Genomic DNA, 21,281 nt, shown 5'->3' with positions numbered 1-21,281 from the left:
ATTTTATAGGAAACCCATGCAACATTAGAAGCAGCTTGCAATGATCTCAGTACAAGACTCCGTTCTAAAGTCCAGTTGTGGAGAAGATTCGAGAGACAATTGGAGTTGGTGCAGGGAGCAGTGAGAGAAGCCGATTACATGGTCGAGTTACTCACAGTCCAAGGACAAGTTGACTACGATCGTCTGTTGAAGGCTACAGAGAAACTCGAGGTAATGATTTAATATTTTTTTAAGTAATAAAGTGTTGAAAGCAAAGTAATAATGTTATACAGGTCCTACACTAGTTATTTACTTCGTAAAATTTTTGAATTATTACAGTTTAATAGCTAGGACGATTCTATTGCCGTGTTGTCTCGGCATAGAATGGGTCACCTTTCCTTTCGAGATTGTCTTAAGAGGCGACTAAGGGAACTTAATGGACGAAGGATGTCTAGTTAGCCCATTGTGACAAATTCAACAAATGTTAACCAATATGGTTTCTAAGGAATTGGGGTTGAGGTTAGTCTTCTTTTTTAATGGATAATAATGGAATGGTAACCCCGCCTGTACTAGTGAAGTCAATAGGTAAAAATGAAAACGCAGGTCAGTTAGCCAATCGTAATGGAATACAATACATCTGGAATTCAGCACGATGGTTGCCAGGGGAGACCATATGGAGGTTGACCATACAAGGTATATTGTTAGTAATGGAGCTATTAAACCCCCATTATTAACAATCCTCCTCCCCCTGCCCCTATGTACAATGTGTTTTATAATTAAACATTACCTAAATGGCATGTTATCTTTGCAGACACTAAGCGAATCCCTGACACGGCGCAGCGGCGAGCTGGTCGGGCAGCTGCGAGACGCCGCGGCACCTCTGGAGGCATCCACTGACCCCACAGTGGTGGTACAGCTACGTCGCGAATTGGACGAGGCGGCCGCAGCTTACGATCACACCTGCAGCAATCTCACGCAGCTGTGTGACAAGTAAGACTAATTACTAGCTGTATTCCCCGGCTTCACTCGCGTAAATCAGAATATAAAGTTCTCTTCGTGTTAATTTACGATATAAACAACACATGTGTTAAATTTCATATAAATCTGTTTTTTTAAGTAACTTAGAAGAGCAAACAAGCTGACATCCCATTTGATGGAGAGTGGTATACGTTGCCTATAGACATGAGCAGTACCATAGACATAACACTGCACTGTTTCGCCCATGATATCCCCATGAGTTTCTCATGCCATTCACTCAGGTGTTATTCCTCTGTATCCTGTAAATTCACTGCCATATTCCGCCCTTTAAACCGAAACACAGCCATGCAAACACACATTGAAACACGAATGGGACAGAGGTACCCAAGCAATCGACTTTTGTACAAAGTCTCCCTTTGGTGACTTTGTCAGTCCTAAGGAATGGCAACGCATGGGCGGTATCATGGGCGAAACAGTGTACTCTGTTATGTCCATGGTACTGCTCATGTCTATAGGCGACGGTTACCACTTTCCATCAGGTGGGCCGTCAGCTTGTTTGTCATTCTAAGTTGTATAAAAAAAAATTAAAAAAAATGTCAACCGAATTAAGAACTTGACACCTTCCTTTTTGAAAATGTTTGAAATCACGGCAGTCCCGCTTAAAATACTCCAAACGTCCAAATCAGTTCAGGCATTTAGAAGTTGTCGGAATAAACAAACTTCCATACATATATGAACACTGAAAACATTTCACTCCTCTTTTGGATAGTCGGGTAATTATTTTAACAACAATGAATGTAAATTATTTAGCAAAGTAATTTCTTCACAGATACCACCGCGCCGTTGAGCTGTGGAAGAGATATCGAGACGCAGCGGCCGCTGTTCGAACGTTTGCGGACTTTATAGAAGGCCAGCTGCACTCGCTGCGACCCGACGACGCTCCGGCCACAGCACAGGTATGTGGTAGACCTAATCAGATTTCATTAATTCTATTTTTTTTTTATGGCTGATAATGGTATGGTAACCCCGTCTGCGCTATACACTACACTACACTGGCGGGGCACCAGTGATAGATGACTGATGAGGATGAAAGCGGGTCAGTTAGCTTATCCTGGCGAATTCAACTAGAATTAGCCACGATGGTTTCCAGGGGGAAGTCAACCTGACTATGTGTGTGTAGGTACTGTATATTGCTAGTAATGGGGCTATTTGACCGCATTGCTAACAATCCCTTTCCCCCCAACATTAATTCTATTTACTATAACAAGAGTATTGCCCTCTTATTCTATAAAAACCTTAGACGTCTCGTATAATGTAAATAAATTTCAAAAAACGTACCTACAAGTATTTAAAAGACCGGCGACGCACAAGTGACTCCTCTCGTGTAGTAGGTGTTTATGGGGGACGGTAGGCGCTTTCCATCAGGTGGACCGTCTGCTCGTTTGCCTCCCTAACAATAAAAAAACAAATAGATAGATAGATACTCTTTATTGTTTCCTCCAAAAGATTACAATAGTAAACTTTTTTTTTTTTTTTTATACAACTTAGAATGGCAAACAAGCTGACGGCCCACCTGATGGAAAGTGGTAACCGTCGCCTATAGACATGAGCAGTACCATGGACATAACAGAGTATACTGTTTCGCCCATGATACCCCCCATGCGTTGCCATTCCTGAGGACTCAGGTGTTATTCCTCTGTACCCAGTAATTTCACGCCATATCCCACACTTCAAACCGAAACACAGCCATGCAAACACAACTGCTTCACGGTTGAAACACGAATGGGACAGAGGTACCCACGCAATCGACTTTCGTACAAAGTCTCCCTCTGGTAATTATTATAAATATAAACAATTACAAGAAATAATCACAATGAGAAAACAATGAGCGAACTTATCGCTAAAAGCGATCTCTTCCAGGCAACCTTTGGATGAATATTTGGATATGTAATATTTATTTTTAACAATTTATATAAGAGATTTCAATCTAGGTACACTGAATTTTGACCGCTTTAAAAATGAATAGATGGTCTTTAAACACTTTTGCTATAAAATGTTCATAGGCGCTCATTCATACTTACAGAACTAATATAGCTTAAATCCCCAGGGCCATAGCTAGACCCAACTTTAAGGTAGGACAAAAGAACTTTTTGGTAGGGCATTTGCCATAATTAAGTGAGTTCAAAAAAGCGAATTTGTCCAATTTTCTTAGGACCAATCTCTCCAATTTTTATTTAAAGGTAAAGCATTGTACATTTTAAGGTAGGGCATTGTCCCTCAATGCTCCCCTACTCCAGCTACGGCCACGAAAATCTCTATCTACTTGTAGCCATTTTTGTTTTTGCAATTTTGTTTTATTTCTAAACTCTTAAATATTACGTACTTCAAAGGGGAAATCTCTAATCAACTAGGTTTAATTTATAATTCTTTTTTTAATGGGGCATTGGTTAAAAAATTTTAAGATTGTAAGAAAAAACTAGAAAGCAAGTATGTTCAAATGTCTAAAGAATTTACCCAAAACTGTGTTTGAGACTCGAGTCATTTTAATAATGTTCATTTCCTGAATTTTCTCGAACAATAATCGAATCTAGAACCTCATTTACACAAACAACGAATTACGAGACGATCCTTCTATTTAATGTTTTAATTCTAATCCAGTGTGCTTTATGAATTTTAAGCAAAAACTTCATAAATGAGTCATAAGACGTCTGACTGGGCCGCCATATTTTACTATGCCGCCATATTTTATATGTCAACGGTCGACGATCCTCGGAGCGACTTGATGCATTTTGAAAGGCAATGTCAAGAACCCAAGTAGAAAATTTGTATGCGGTGTTACTTATCGTATTTGCTGAACTTTAAATACATTTATTTTTATGATTTTTGCACAATAATCGAATGGTTACATAAAGTTGCTATACCTTTTTTTTAATGCATGATAGTGGAATAGTATATTGATAGTAATGGGGACTGATCTCCCCATTACTAACAATCCCTTCCCTCCCCCCTCCTGCCCGCAGTTATGCCTAATTATGATAACAGTTAACCGCAGCAGTCAAGTACAATGACCGTGTACGATCCCGCGGCCACTGTTTACTTAGCACTAAATAACAACAGTTAGAACGTGGGTTGCCACTTAATTTATTTATTTATTTATTATAATAACTCGTCATAGCCTCTGGATGGACGTGAAATTTTTATTTTTTTATTCATGATGATGGAATGGTAACCCCGCCTGCGCTGTCGGTATACGCTGGCGGGGCAGCGGTGAGGGATGATAGGTGAAAAGGCAAAGGCAAATTAGTTAGCCTATCGTGATGAATATACCTGGGATTCGGCACGATGGTTTTCAGGGGGACCGCGTAGTGGTCGACCTGACAGAGGGTATATTGCTAGCAATGGAACTGGCAGCCCGCATTACTAACAATCCCTTCCCCCTGAAACGTTTATTCGGCTGATGCAGTATATTCTAATGACGTCATGTCTCTGCCATAAAAAGAAATGGCCTAGCCTATTATTATAGGAAGTCCAAGGCTGGCTGAACCAAGATCTATCGATTAACTGGGATAAACAGTAACCTATTGGGGAGGGTGGCATTGCTAGCAATATACTATATAGGTATACGACCTCCAAGGGGAATTGCGTGGAGATCAACCTGATAGGATAATTTGCTAGCAATGCCATTAGGTCGTTTAGGTTCTATAAATTCTCATAATATGGTTGAGACACTGTAATAATTATGTTATCTAACGCTTCCGTTTTGTCGACATCGGCTATGACAATACAATGTTTGTTGCGTAAATAATTCCGGTGGGTAGGTACTTATTTAAATAAACGTTTAAAACACGAGAAATTTAAATTTTATGTGAATTTAATGTTCAAATAATTAACTATCAATGTCCCAAAGAGAATACTTAATGAACTCGCGGGCAATTAATGTAAAACATAAATGAAATCGCCTAGCGTAATGAAGTGATAACGATTTGATAACACACACCTACCAACACACCACACCACCAGTTGTACCGCGGACGTCCCTCCGCGTGGACGTCTGTCGGCGAACGAACGCGATATTAAACGAACATACTCGAAAAAATAAAAATCGATTCATCCAATAATAAATAATATAACGAGAATATTAAATTCGAAAAATTCAAATAGCTAAAACGCGCCGATGTGTAAGTGCGTTCGAATTACGATTTCAAAATTCAAGGCCGCAATAACATGTGCGACATCAGTTTTAAATAGTATGCAAGTTACTTCTTGACAGTATGCATAATTTCATTTGAACATTGGGCGATAACGCCTGGAACTGCATACAATGTCGTGACCTTGGTACGTGACCATGACTTGATTATAAACTGTTCCAAATTTGAAATTTTGAATTCCGCATACAGTCGAATTGAATTTGGAAGCTCGCTCTGTTAGTTATAAACTTTGTGGTTTGACGTTCGAACGTGCACAGATACCGCCAAGAAAGTTAATTCTTTTTTTTTTAAATTCGCTACCAAAAACAATAACATATCGTGCTAGCTAGACTGATGTAAATTCAGTTATAAATTTACATTCAAGTAATACGGTATATTTTACAGTGTTGCATGCGCGTTTTTAAATAAAATATAATGGTGTTTTTTTAACAATGGCGAGTGTTATAACAAGAGTGATAAGTGAAATATTTATGTGGTGTATCGTGTGATTTATCAACAAAATGTCACTTCAGGAGGTGAGCGATACGATATTAATTTTTGGACCGTAGGTACTTATCTACCGTGTGGGTAGACATACAATGAAGTCATCCATATACGTTTTATACAATACAGGCACCCGGTTTTGTCAGTGTTTTTTTGAACAGCACGATTTTTTTAATGAATGATAATGGAATGATAACCCCGCCTGCACTACGGTATATGCTGGCGGGGCACCAGTGAGGGATTATAGGTGAGAATAAAGCAGGTCAGTTAGCCCACCGTGACAAATCTAAAAGTAAATAAATCACGATGGTTTCCAGGGAGACCCACGAGGAGGTCGACCTGATATAGTATATTGCTAGCAATGGGGCTACTAATCCCCATTACTAACAATCCCTATTATCCACCCTCCCCCAATACGAATATTAGGTACTTAGTACTTTACACGACTGTCCAAAAAAAGTGCGTAAGTGGTTTCCAGTGTTCATAAAACTCTTTGTACTACCATAACTTCTAAATACTTGAACAGATTTATATGTATTTTTTTTATTGGATGAAAATGGAGTGGTAACCACGCCTGCGCTAATGGGATACGCTGGCGGGGCACCAGTGAAGGGTGATAGATGAGGATGAAAACAGGCCAGTTAGCCCATCATTATGAATTCATCAGGAATTAACCATGATAGTTTCCAGGGGGAACCGCGAGAAGGTCGACCTGGTTGGGTATATTGCTAGCAATGGGATTCTTAGTCTCCATTACTAACAATCCCTTTCCCCTGTATTAGGTATTATTAGAATTCTTACATAATCCCAAGTGACACTGGCCATAAATTTTTGAAAACAGTTCTTTTTTGGTGGAACAGTCATGTTTTTTAATTCGCGGTGCAAAATTTACTTTAATTTTTAATTCGTTTGTATTTTTTTGTATATTTGTTACCTCATAACTTTGTTAGTTGTAAACTGATTTGGGTAATTATTTTTTTATCTGAATGGATATTAACTTACAGATTGGTCTCAAGTAGAAATTTTACCAAAATCGGTACAGTAGTTTAGTTTTTAAATCGAATTAATTAGTTTTATCACGATTTAAGTCGGTTTTTTGTGGGACATAATTTTTAATTATGTTAGTATATAATATAAAAGGAAGTGGTCTAGAGTGAATCATCGACATATACAAGATAAAGCCAAACCTTGAAACTTGAATTTTCAGCGTTAGTTTGTATGTTAACGAAATTAAATAACAAAGTTTTACAGAATTTGGTATTTTTATAATAAACAAATGAATACCGGCGGGAAAGGGATTGATAGTAATGGAGACTGAGACTCCCATTGCTAGCAATATACCCAACCAGGTCGACCTCGTCGCGGTTCTCCCTGGAAACTATCATGGTTAACTCCTGATGAATTCATCATGATGGGCTAACTGGCCTGTTTTCATTCTCATCGATCAACCTTCACTGGTGCTCCGCCAGCGTATCCCGTTAACGCAGGCGGAGTTACCATCCATTTTCACCCATAAAAAAAAACAAATGAATACCGCCATGTGTACCCCAATACAGAAAGAGCTGCCCCTACCTTTCCCGTGGGTGTCGTAAGAGGCGACTAAGGGACGGCGAGGAATGGGTAGCAGCGTGCCTTTAAATTTTTTTTTTAAATTCATATCAGTCGGTTACTGTCCATTGCTAATCATAGACCATAAAAGATGTTTTGCCAGGAGTTGGTTTGTTGAAGTTTTAAGAGGGGCACTGTTGCCCATTATGTTTCCTTAGTCGCTATTTACGACACCCACGGGAAAGGAAGGGGGTGGCTTAGTCTATGCCGGGACCACACCGTATACGATAATAATTGTAACCAAATTTTAATTTAACAAATAAATTTAATCTCATTACGATTATTATGTTAAATTTCGTAATTTATAAATGTTCGTTGACTTTAGAACGTTTTACGGTATTTGAATTTGAACGTATTTTTTTTTTCTAAGAGTTATAATCTATTCGGCCAGAACTCGTTTAGTTAATTTTAGTAATTTGTCTATGTTAATAAATTCATAGACAATACTTACGTTTCTTTTAAAACAAATTACACTGCATTTATTTACAATTGTGATCCTATTTGTGCTTAGGTACGTATTCAATTATTTTTAAAGTATAAATGAGTCTGTGTATACAGTATAACGTGAAATATTTTTATGAAATACTAGTTTTTATCCGTGACTTTGTCTGCGTGACCGGGATAAAAAGTAGCCTATATATCGCTCCATCCCATATAATACTTGTATAGTTAATTTCATAGTGATTGGTTAAGGCTTGGGTAAGTCGAGTCATCTAAAAATAAAAGCGTTTATAAAAGTGTACGCAGAGCGAGATAAAAAATGTCGATCTTACTCACACTTCCGTGTTTTTTTTTTATACATAAAAGACAATATCACTACTCTGTAACGTCCTTAGACCATTTTTTCTTATTGAACCTAATCACATGTTCTGTCCACCTTCATGTTTATTTCTTAATACAGTAAATAACGTTCGTGAATCAAGTTTTGTTCTTTATAGTATCCAAGTTTATTTTATCTTTTAATTTGATGTTAGCTATGTTTTGTTCCACACTTTTTTTTATGGCATGGCAACCCCTCCTGCGCTATCGGTATACACTGGCGGGGTACCAGTGAGAGATGATAGGTGAAGATTAAAAGACAGGTCAGTTAGCCCATCGTGACGGATTCAACGATAAATTAGTCACGATCGTTTCCAGGGGGAACCGCGTGGAGGTCGACCTGATTGATTACAATGGGGACTTACCTCCCCATTACTAAAAATCCCTTCCCCCTTCGTTCCATACTGTGTTGGCTAGTTTCTAATTTATGTATGTTATGTATCAAAAAATAACTATTATAATTCACTCTAAATCTCTTGAATTGGGTTACAGCCGTTTCGGCGTAAGTACGTACGTAACATGTAGTAAGGGAATGTAAATATTTTTAATCATACTTCAAATTAATGACGCATCGTTTTAAAATTAGATTGCCATGTAAATTAACTTCCCTGTTCTAATTTCCTCATATTTTATTACTAGTGTTACCCCGCGACTTCGGCTGCGTGTCCTCGATATAAGTAGCGTATGCACTTTTCCTGGCTTAGTATAGATCCCCTTCTTTTCCCGTGGGTGTCTTAAGAGGCGGCTAAGGGAGCTTATGATCGAGGGATGGGCAGCAGCGACCCTCTGGGGGGAAAGGAATTGGGGTCTAATTGACCCATTGCCAGCCACCCTATCAGGTCGACTTTCATGTGGTTTCTCCTAGAAACCATCGTGGTTAATTCTAGTCGAATTCATCACGATGGACTCACTGACCTGTTTTCATCGTCATCTATCATCCCCCACTGGTGCCCTGCCAGCGTATACCGATAGCGCAGGCGGGGTTACCATTCCATTATCGCTCATTAAAAAAATGCAGCATCCCTCTTAAAACAACGTAAGTCAAACTGCAGTTGCCAACCTGCATGCCAAGAGTGGCAACTACTGGCAAAACCCCCCTTATGAGGGAGGACTATATTCAGCAATGGATAGTTAATCCTCATACAATGCCCTTCTTCAATCTAAATATTTCTCGTACTAGTAGAAGGTAAACAGACAGACACCTTTCCACATTTATATTTATTTATTTACACTTTATTGCACCATTTATAAAATAGTAAATACATTTAACTGTAATGAGAAGTGATACAAAAGGCGGCCTTATCGCTAAGCAATCTCTTCCAGACAACCTTTGAGAAAAGACAGAAAAACAAAGGGTACGTGGCGCACTATTATATATAAACAAATATATACAAAGATATATACATATATATGCACATACATACATATACATACATACACATACATACATAAACATACACAAACTTAAAAGCACACATACAACAGGAGAGTGTCACTGGAAGATGAAGATAGAACATGGGTAAATAGTACTTAAAGGGAGAGATAATGGGCTTTAACAGAGTTTTTGAAGCTAGTGAAAGATTGGTTGATATAGTATTATTAAGGAAGTTGTAAATAGTATTTACTAATAAATATACCAATAGTAAATAATAGATTAAGACGAACAAACATTGTAAATATGTATGGAAGTTTGTTGGGTACTCAACCATGCTTGAGCAGCTGAACGAATGCGTACACGAGTAAAGTGTTATTTTTTATGCAATTAAGAACAGCAAACAAGCTGACGGTCCACCTGTTTGAAACTGGTAACCGTCGTCTATAGACATGAGCAGTACCATGGACATAACAGATGATACTGTTTTGCCCATGATATCTCCCTAGCGTTGCTATTTCTAAGGACTCAGGTGTTATTCCTCTGTACCCTGTAAATTCACGGCCATACCTCACCCTTCAAACCGAAACAGCCATGCAAACAACTGTTTCACGGTTGAAACACGAATGGGACAGAGGTGCTGTAAACGACTTGTGTACAAAGTCTCTCTCTGGTTGTGTATGGTACACATTAATACACAATACTTTTATCATAATTTATATAGGTAAAACCGAATAATTCAGTTAGTATAAGCAGATATGTTTATCGTCTACTCAAGCTTCAAAACTTGAAGTTCCATTCCATTAGTTATATTTATATTTGGTAGTTACAGAAGGCGTGCCTTTTAATTTAGTATAGTAGCACATATAATATCACTAAGCACGCTATCCAGCCACATAAATCTAGAAAAAGGTGCGGTCTGATAGTCTAGACCAGTGTTTCTCAACCACTGTGCCGCGGCACTTTTGTGTGCCGCCAAATTTTGAAATCGTTAAATATGTGCCGCAACAAAAAAAAAAGGTTGAGAATCACTGGTCTAGACGATCGTCAGAGTTTATATCTTGTTATTCATTTATTAACACAACGATAGACTTGAGCTGTATGGACTCAGCCCTTTGCCTTTTCATTGGGATGAATGGAACGAAAAAAAAAACAAGAATAGACATTTTAAAATTAATTAAATACTGCAGTGTGGCAACATTTGAATTACTATGTCAATTGTATATTGCTAGCAATCGGGCTGTTTTTTTTTTATTGGTAGAAAATGGAATAGTAACCCTACCTGCGCTAACGGGATACGCTGGCGGGGCACCAGTGAAGGGTGATCGATGAGAATGAAAACAGGCCAGTTAGCCCATTATGATGAATTCATCAGGAATTAATCATGATAGTTTCCAGGGGGAACCGCGAGGAGGTCGACCTGGTTGGGTATATTGCTAGCAATAGGATTCTCAATCTCCATTACTAACAATCCCTTTCCCCCTAGCAATCGGGCTGTTAGACCCCATTACCATTTTGTCGTTTAGAATTGAACCTGTGATAACAAATTTCACTCACAAATAAACAGAACCATTGAATTGTTCATAAAATATTAAATACTTAAATAAAGATGTTTACAGAAACAAATAAGTCTTGGAAACAATCGCCGTCATTAACAGAGGGTCATTAAGTGTAATTTAGTTTCGGAGTTACAAATAGAGAGAAATACGAAATGTGTGTACAATTAGCTAGCTCTGAATTTTCAAGGGCACACTTACCTACTTTTGCCATTAAATGCAGAATGAACAAGAATTAGATGCGGCTAAATAACCTTTTATCTAATGACCGAATTGAAATCTAAAAAATAAAAATCTAAGTTTTGTTAAAATCCGTCCAGTAGTTTTTATTTCTATAACGAACATACAGGCAGACAGACAAAAATTTTACTGATTGCATTTTTGGCATCAGTATCGTTCACTAATCACCGCCTGATAGTTATTTTGGAAATATATTTCATGTACAGAATTGACCTCTCTACAGATTTATTATAAGTATAGTATAGATTACAGAAAAAAAATAGCTAGTTAATTTTAAAAAATAGCTGGCTATTAAACTGTTTGCCATATCTATTAAACTATTATCCTGCTAATCAGAAATCATAATAAATTTTTGTAATAGTATGATTAAAAAAAAAATCACTTGTCTATGTCTGTAATACTTTTTAATCTATAGTGCGGCAGTATAGCGTCTTAATTGCGGGCGGGCGCGAAACGCGCCCTCGCCTCGGTAACTACATAACTAAACAGAAAATAACCTCGAACGGCCAGCAATCAATAAGGAAGGAAGCCCGCCAAAATTGGAGTGTTCCTTTGCTCGATCGAATCAATTATAACCTAAAATTTAATAGAATAAAATCACTTGTATTAGTTTCAATTATTATATTTTTTTTATTTTGATTGATAATGGAATGGTAACCCCGTCTGCGCGGGGGAAAGGGATTGTTAGTAATGGAGACTGAGAATCCCATTGCTAGCAATATACCCAACCAGGTCGACCTCCTCGCGGTTCCCCCTGGAAACTATCATGGTTAATTCCTGATGAATTCATCATGATGGGCTAACTGGCCTGTTTTCATTCTCATCAATCACCCTTCACTGGTGCTCCGCCAGCGTATTCCATTAGCGCAGGCGGGGTTACCATTCCATTTTCACCCATAAAAAAAACCCCGTCTGCGCTATCGGTATACGCTGGCTGGGCACCAGTGAGGGGTGATAGGTGAGGTTGAAAGCAGGTGAGTTGACCAGTCGTGACGAATTCCACTTTGGATTAACCACAATGGTTTCCAGGGGGTGGCTCCCCGTGGAGGTCGATCTGATATGAGAGTATATTGCTGCCAATGGGTCAGTAAAACCCCATTACTAACAATCCCTGCCCCCCATAATTTGCTTTTATAAAACTACAAAAATATTCATACAGCAATCGTGACAAATATTATATAGTACCAGAGGGAGACTTCTTCGTCAATTGCTTGGGTACCTCTGTCCCATTCGTATTTCTATCGTGAAGCAGTTGTGTTTGCATGGCTGTGTTTCAGTTTGAAGGGTGGAATATGGCGTGAATTTACATGGTACAAAGGAATAACACCTGAGTCCTCAGGAATGGCAACGCATAGGGGGTATCATGGGCGAAACAGTATACTCTATGGGGAAAAGGATTGTTAGCAGTGGAGTTTGACAGCCCCATTGCTAGCAATATACCTTATTAGGTCAACCTCCACATGGTTCCCTCTGGAAACCATCGTGGCTAATTTATCCTTAAATTCGTCATGATGGGCCAACTGACCTGCCTTCATCCTGACCTATCATCTCTCACTGCTGCCAGCGTATACCGATAGCGCAGGCGGGGTTACTATTCCCCATTTCATAGTCATCCATTAAAAAAAAAGCCTCAAATCTTTACAAATAGATAAATAACTAGATAGGTAACGTTTAAAATCCGTTGGAAACGAATTTGTTCAAAAAAAAAATACTGTGAAAAATTTTTAACTACAATTCTACGAACGGTTAGTTAATTAATTTTATCAGAGCACTGAGGGAAGCAAAGGTCATCATTGCGACGCGTTTACTTGATGATAATTCTATTCATTAATATTAATTAATGATTTTAGTACAGTGTACAAACCTACAGCTCGTCCGGAATTGATACATTTGCTTCTAAAGTTGCTTGCTTTTGTTCCTTCACCATATCAGCCGTTAACTGTCCACCGCTGAACATAAGCCTCCCTCATAAGGGGTGTTTTACCAGTAGCTACCACGCTAGGCAGCACGCTGTTGCCCATTTCTACCATAAAGTTCCCTTAGTCGCCTTTTCGAATTGGAATTGAAGTTGGGTTTTTATTTGATAAAAGAGGGAGACTTTGTACAAAAGTCGATTGTTTAGGTACCTCTGTCTCATTCGTATTTCTACCATGAAGCAGTTGTGTTTGCACGGCTGTGTTTCGGTATGAACGGTGGGATATGGCGTGAATTTACAGGGTACAGAGGAATAACACCTGAGTCCTCAGGAATGGCACACGAATGGGAGGTATCATGGGCGAAACAGTATACTCTGTTATATCCATGGCACCGCTCATGTCTATAGGCGACGGTTACCACTTTCCATCAGGTGGGCCGTCAGCTTGTTTGCCATTCTAAGTGGTATAAAAAAATCACCATAAAGTTTGTATATACTAGCGACCCGCCCCGGCTTCGCATGGTTTATTCATAATAAAATATACCTCATGATATTCACTAGTCTCTTTTATCCTATTATTAATTTATTATTAATATTATAAATGTGAAAGTGAGTTTCTTTGTTTCCTTATAGCTTTATACCTTACCAGCTTAATCAATCGCTATGGAATTTAGTAAAGTACTATATGGGATAAAGATATAGGCTACGCTTAGTTCCTGGTCAGTAAATATATCCCGGTAACGCGGGGGAAAGGGATTGTTAGTAATGGAGACTGCGAATCTTATTGCTAGCAATATACTCAACCAGGTCAACCTCCTCGCGGTTCTCCCTAGAAACTAACATGGTTAATTCCTGATGAATTCATCGTGATGGGCTAACTGGCCTGTTTTCATTCTCATCTATCACCCTTCACTGGTGCTCAGCGTATCCCGTTAGCGCAGGCGGGGTCACCATACCCTTTTAACCCATCAAAAAAAAAACTCCTAGTAACGCAGACGAAGCCACGAGTAAAAGCTAATGATAGGTATTAAGTTTACATAAATATTGTTCGACGAGAATAACCTACTTTAAAAAGTTAATTACTCACGTATTTGCATTTATGAAAATGTCTGTCAGCAATTTCTCTATTTGTTCTTCATTTTTTTGTCTATTATTTATTATTTGTAATGCCAACGGTTGGTGCATGACGTGACAAAATATAATATGACCATAAACTATTTTCGCCATGTGGTCCCGGCATAGAATGGGCCATCCCATCTCATCCCATAGAGGGCTTTATTAGTAGCTATCTTTTACCCGCGCCTTCATCCGCGTGACCGAGATAAAGTCCTATATCCTTCACCGTCCTATACATTGGTTACAAACAAACAAACAAACTCACTAGCACATTTATAATAATTTATTATTAAAAAAATCGTAAGCACACATTATATTTTAATGTTAAATAAAGTCAGGCTCGCGCTCGTATTACAGCTGTTCATGGTTAAGGGCCCCGAATTGGTCCCAAAACTGATCGAGTTTTCTCGATCTTATTATACGTAAGTTAAACAAATAGTTATTATATTAAAATGTAATTTAAGTAAATAAAATGTAATGTAATTTTAGTAAGGATAACTCCGTTGCTAGTAGCACACACCATCAGGTCGACTCTCACGGTAGACCTCAACACTCTCCTCCCTGGGGGGAAAGGGATTGTTAGCAATGGAGTTTGACAGCCCCATTGCTAGCAATATGCCCTACTAGTTCGACCTCCCCGTGATTCCCTCTGGAAACCATCGTGAACAATTCTTGTTGAATTCGTCACGATGGGTTAACTGACCTGCTTCATCCTCGCCTATCATTCTTCACTGGTGCCCCGCCGGTGTATACCGATAGCGCGGGTGGGGCTACCAATCCATTATCATCCATTAAAAAAAATACTCTCCTCCCTGGAAACAATCATGTCGACTAACCTGCATTCATTTTCACCTATCATCTCTCACTGATACTACGCTAGCACGGAACAATAGAAAAACAAGCGTGTACCAAACAGACATACCATTGCATTTCCATCTATTAAAAATTACTCGCCTATTTTATTATTGTAACCTAAATAGAAAATATCTGATGAACAAATTATTGTTTCGCAAGCCAACCAATATGTTGGTAACGATGTAACATCCTCAATCGAGCTGCTGCGTAACATCAACACCAGATGTACGTTCAAAATAAATCGTGGCTTCTGCTCGGATGTAAATGGTTATAAAGACTGCAAAATTTTAGATAATATAAAAGCGATGCATTTAAAAATAAGTATTGCATTGAGCAGGGATTGCCTGTTTATTTTTAAACTGACTCTTAACCGCTACTTCGTTATATATTTTTTTTAATGTCCCCACTTCGTTATATTAAACGAAACATGTTCACTGATCGATTTATGCCATTCTTCATTCATGGGATGAAGAATGATAGTGCATGGGAGCCATATTACATATAGATAGATAGATATATAGATACTCTTTATTGTTTCCTCCAAAAGATTACAATAGTAAACTTATTATAAATATAAACAATTACAAGAAATAATCACAGTGAGAAAACAATGGGCGACCTTATCGCTAAGAGCGATCTCTTCCAGGCATACATAGTGATTTGTTAAACCGTTAAGGAGCTAAAGGATAACAAACTCATTTTTACTTTTCAATTGACTTCGAAAAGAAATAGATTTCCAATTCGATTGTTTTTTTTTCATGTTTGTTACCTTATCACTCCGTCATTTGTAAACCGATTTGCAATTTTTTTTTCTTAAAGGATATACTTTCATATTGACTCTATAGTAAACTTTATCAAAATTAATCCAATAATTTAATTAAATTTTAAGTTTTAAAATAACTGGTTTTGTTTTTTTTTTTCGTGAATATCTTATAATATTAATACCTAAGGAAGGCTTCCAAAAGAGTGTACTTTTCAAATCGTCTTATTTTTTTCTATATTTGTTACGAAATTATGTTACCGTTTCAAAACCGATTATTACAGTTTTATTTGTAATATTCCTACGCAAATAGGTTATCCTGTGGTTCTATGACGGTGGTAATATGACGGTTTTAGTTTACGCAATAAAAATAAACAATGTATCTAAGAAAACATTTCATCTTTCATCCAGTGTTTATATGTTCCCGATTATAATTGCTTTTTTTTTTGCAGAGATAATGTTCACATAAACAATTGCCAATTGGCGTCATTGATTAGTTTATTTTAAAGTCTATATTTTTGGCGATTACATAGCCATTTTACTGAAATAGGTTTTATCTTGCGGGAGTCCATATCTTCGTCCATATAAATGATTTTCTTTGGCAACTTACGAAACTGCCACTTTCGTAGATTTGCTGTTGTATAACTCAATACCTAGGAACTGTCATGTATGAAGGTGCAAAGTAACGAATGTGCATTTATTTCTGATACTTGTAATATAATAATTAATTAAGCGCATTCAATAAAAAACAGGATTTTAAAACTAAAATGTTAGCATGATCTTTTACAGTAGTCTTCTATCAAAAGTTATTTGCATTCTAATGTTACAAAACGTTCCCCTGTAAAATGTATCTTTTTCAGTTTCGTAAGTTTACCATAAAGGTGACTAAATGTCAAATTTGAAAAAAAACTGCAGATTCGTAAATTTGCCATAGAGGTGACGATGTCACTGGTTAGTTGATTAGATTTATTTTCGCAAAGATCGTAATCTGCCTACATGCATTTCAATACGTACATTCGTGAAACATTATTCTGCCTTATTTTTAAGTCGGTTAAAAATAGCTATAGACTGACGTACTAAGAGAACCATAAATACTTACAAATCAAAGTTACGATGAAGTATATCATATTGTCACGGACATATGACTAGCAACGTCCGGTCAACGGACATATCCCAAAATGGGTTCGAAGCTTTGACCAGAATACGTATGACCAGTTACGTTATGCATAACAGAAAATATACTAAAAACAAACTGTATCCCGTGGCTTCTCCTGTGGTCGTTTCGTGATGTTTCTCAAGAAGGAAGCTATCGAAAGCAAAAAGTTTTTTTCCAATTCGAATGTCTACAGCTAAACATAATTCTTCCCTTTGGGAGGGTTTTGTCAGTAGTTGTCATGTTTGGCAGACAGATTGGCAATTGCAGTTACGCTTTAGAGATGTTTAAAGAGGAACGCTGCTGCCCATCCCTCTAACATTAAGTTTCCTCAGTTGCTTCTTATGGCACCCACGTTAAAGATAGGGATGCTCATTCTATGCCGGGACCACAAAGCCAGCCTTTAAGGTTTTATTTATTTTTTGTGTTTAAATATTGATATAGATTGTGAATTTACTGGGTACAGAGGAATAACACCTGAGTCCTCAGGAATGGCAACGCATGGGGGGTATCATGGGCGAAACAGAATACTCTGTTATGTCCATGGTACTGCTCATGTCTATAGGCGACGGTTACCACTTTCCATCAGGTGGGCCGTCAGCTTGTTTGCCATTCTAAGTTATATAAAAAAAAAAAAAAAAAAAAAAGATAAATATTACCTGTTTAATTTACTTCTTAAGTTAAAATCTAGGTACCGGAGTTGTTCTATTTCCGCTTACGAATTTTTCGCGGCATTTTTTTTTTGATGGGTGAAAATGGTATGGTAACCCCGCCTGCGCTAACGGGATACGCTGGCGGAGCACCAGTGAAGGGTGATAGGTGAGAATGAAAACAGGCCAGTTAGCCCATTATGATGAATTCGTCAGGAATTAACCATGATAGTTTCCTGGGAGAACCGCGAGGAGGTCGACCTGGTTGGGTATATTGCTAGCAATAGGATTCTCAGTCTCCATTACTAAGAATCCCTTTCCCCCCTTTTCGCGGCATTATCTCGTTTAAAAATAATATTTATTAACATTTGACAATTTGACATTCGCCCTCCCTTTATTGGCTCTTACGACACCTACGAGAAAAGAAGGGGTGGTCTATTCTATGCCGGGACCACACGGCTAAGATACAGCTAGTTCAGAAATATATTCATATGTTTTTATTATCAATTACCATTACATAAAACATAATTTACTTTCATTCTCTTATTTTGGATATCGACCATTTACCGCCATAACAGAACGTGTAATGTGCCCGCCATATTGGACACAAGTACTTTCACGCTTTCACTAACACATTTTCGGGGACATTAATAACCACTACGTGTTCAACTCCACCCCTGGTTTCGATCCTGATGAGGAACCGAATTGAATATTCTATACTAGTAATATAAATATGAAAGTTCGTATGTTTCGATGTTTGTCACTCGAACACGATTTAATACGATATATTTACGTACATATATTTTTTTTTAATGGATGACAATGAAGATAAGAACAAGGAATTACGTAGAAGGAATGATAAAATAAAAGCTGTAAATTATATGATTGCCTCCTTTCTTCTTATGCAAATATAATTAGTAAAAAGAGGACGAAAGATGCACCATCAGTTTCCATTTTTGTCAATTCCTAACAGGTTAGATTATTATGTTATATTAACCCATTGATAAATAATTGGCATATCAAACATTTTCTGTACACTAGGCTGCTATGAATTGACAAAAATGGAAACAAATGGTGTACCTTTCGTCCTCTTTTTACTAATTATATTTACATAAGAAGGAAGAAGGCAACTATATGATTTACAATTTTTATTTTATCATTCCTTCTATATAGTTCCTTGTACTTAGCAATAGAATGCTAACCCCGCCTGCGCTAGCGGGGCACTAGTGAGGGATGATTAGGTGAGAATGAAAAAGCAGGTCAGTTGACTCATCGTGGTGAATGCACCAGGAATTCAGCACGATGGTTTCTAGGGGGAACCACGTGGAGGTCGACCTGACAGGGGTATATTGCTAGCAATGGGACTGGTAGTCCGCATTACTAACAATCCATTCTTCCCATTAAAACTTAAAGTTACCTTACAAATAATTAAATATTTTAATTTTCAACTGCGACTTCACATGGCCGGGATATACCGATTGACTGGGATAAAACGTAATAAACATCCACGGGAAAGAAAAAGACGAGATGAGATGAAGAAGAATGGCAAACAAGCTGACGGCCCACCTGATGGAAAGTGGTAACCGTCGCCTATAGACATAAGCAGTACCATGGACATAACAGAGTATACTGTTTCGCCCATGATACCATCCATGCGTTGCCATTCCTGAGGACTCAGCTGTTATTCCTCCGTACCCTGTAAATTCACGCCATATCCTACCCTTCAAACCGAAACACAGCCATGCAAACACAACTGCTTCACGGTAGAAACACGAATGGAACGAGGTACCTAAGCAATCGACTTTTGTACAAAATCTCCCTCTGGTAAGGTCTCAACTATTATCCGTCCACATCCGAACATAGGCCTCTCCCATAGACTGCTTTGGAAACTAGTATGAATTGTTTTGACACGGGATTTTTATTTTAAGATAAGTAAAGATTTATACGAACAAAGCCGCGGTATACAGCTAGTGAGTAATGGATGATTTATTAATAAATGAGAGCTCACAGCATCGATGATGTGTTACGGATATGAATTTGGCTCATGGAATTCAAGCAAAAAGACGCAACTGACGCTTGTCCGTCCGCGTGTGGGTGTTCGCAGAATTAAATTCGGTTTAGAATAGAATTCGCTATGTATTTATTCACACACGATAGACTAAAAATAATAAAATTAGTAAAAGAATGTATGTATTCACGACTATAATCTCTAATTGGGTAGTCAGAGGCATTTGACAACTATAGCCATTGTGGGATATAGCGAATGAAATTAAATAATAGGTAATATCATAAATAAAAAAATAACCTAATGTATATATATATATATATATATATATATATATATATACACACAATGTCACAATATTGTACACCACTCTACCCACTGACATTAATACTCCTTTCCACTTTGGGTGTTGCTGGAAGAGAACTCTTTTAGAGTAAAGCTCGCCTTTGTACATTTGATTACCGCTGTCATATTTTTATGTATAATTAGTGTGTACAAATGAAGTATTAAATAAAAATAAATAAACTTATAGGATATTTTATATATTCATTTACGAGGGCAAAGCCACGAGAAACATCTAGTATTTAAAAAAAAAAAAAGGGAAAAAAGTGAAGTTTTTTGTCGTTGATTGAACCTTATTTAGTAATTCATATCTTGTTACATAACCTCAACTGTTGAAAGTGTCTAAAAATTGATAATTTAAAAAATACATTTATGAAACACGAATTTAGTGGACTTTAAAAAAAAACATATATTTCAAATATTGCCTGTTGCGCTAATAAAAATACACATAAATTTACTTTATGGCCGTCCTTGAAAAAATAATCATAACAACATTCAGTATTAATACACATTTACGTAATTGTACATAATTAAACATAATTAAACATTTTGTAAATATCATATTTTAATTTTTAATAATAGTTATGACGAAGTCTTCTTCAAGTAGTTACTGTACTTGTATAAAACTTGTTTAAAAATATAATACGCTGACCACAATCAAAATATTCGAAGCAATTTTATTGTATACATACATATATGTACATATATATATACTAATATATCTGATACCATTAAGAGACTACCGACTAAACCGTCTTTCAAAAAAAAAAAAAACGTTCATGCTCACTTTTTTACTTTATCCGAGCAGTAAGTGCTTTATATTATTCTCAATTTCGTGTATAATATAGTATATTTTATATATGTGTAAGCGTATTTGTTATTTATATATATATATTTGTTTATATATGAAATTTTAGTATTTTAATCGTTCAATCTCATAGCCCGTATCATGCTTATACACTGCTTCTTCTTATCATTTCCCTATCTTGAATTATCAAATATGACGACATGATCGGGTACTCAACATGAAATAATTTAACATTTTATACCAAAAAAATCTTTAACTTCAATTGTAGTAAAACTAACTCTTTCGGTTTAAAATCTAATTTACTCATTCGATTTTAATAAAATTTCTATGAAATAAAAAAGGAAAATTTTATAAATCGGTTTATAAAATGGAAATTTAATTTGTTACAAGCTTAAAAAAATACATTTGAATTGTTAACTTCATACTATTCATAA

General features: G+C 37.0%; 1 protein-coding gene across 7 annotated transcripts in view; it reads left to right on the top strand.

The window, feature by feature from the left end:
• LOC113512474 (muscle-specific protein 300 kDa) overlaps positions 1–21,281 on the top strand; it is a 232,148-nt gene that overhangs the window by 194,576 nt on the left and 16,291 nt on the right. For all 7 annotated transcript variants that reach the window (XM_052899082.1, XM_052899079.1, XM_052899081.1 and 4 more), the window contains 3 exons: positions 10–210; positions 791–969; positions 1,787–1,913. In XM_052899082.1, coding sequence (XP_052755042.1) covers positions 10–210; positions 791–969; positions 1,787–1,913 — 507 coding nt within the window. The remainder of the gene's footprint in view (positions 1–9; positions 211–790; positions 970–1,786; positions 1,914–21,281) is intronic.

Source organism: Galleria mellonella, unplaced genomic scaffold (genome assembly GCF_026898425.1).
Source record: "Galleria mellonella isolate WM207_F2 unplaced genomic scaffold, CSIRO_AGI_GalMel_v1 utg56, whole genome shotgun sequence".
Lineage (NCBI taxonomy): Eukaryota > Metazoa > Arthropoda > Insecta > Lepidoptera > Pyralidae > Galleria > Galleria mellonella.
The sequence above is the reverse complement of the archived record's forward strand: the minus strand, read 5'-3'. Positions and strand labels throughout refer to the sequence as shown.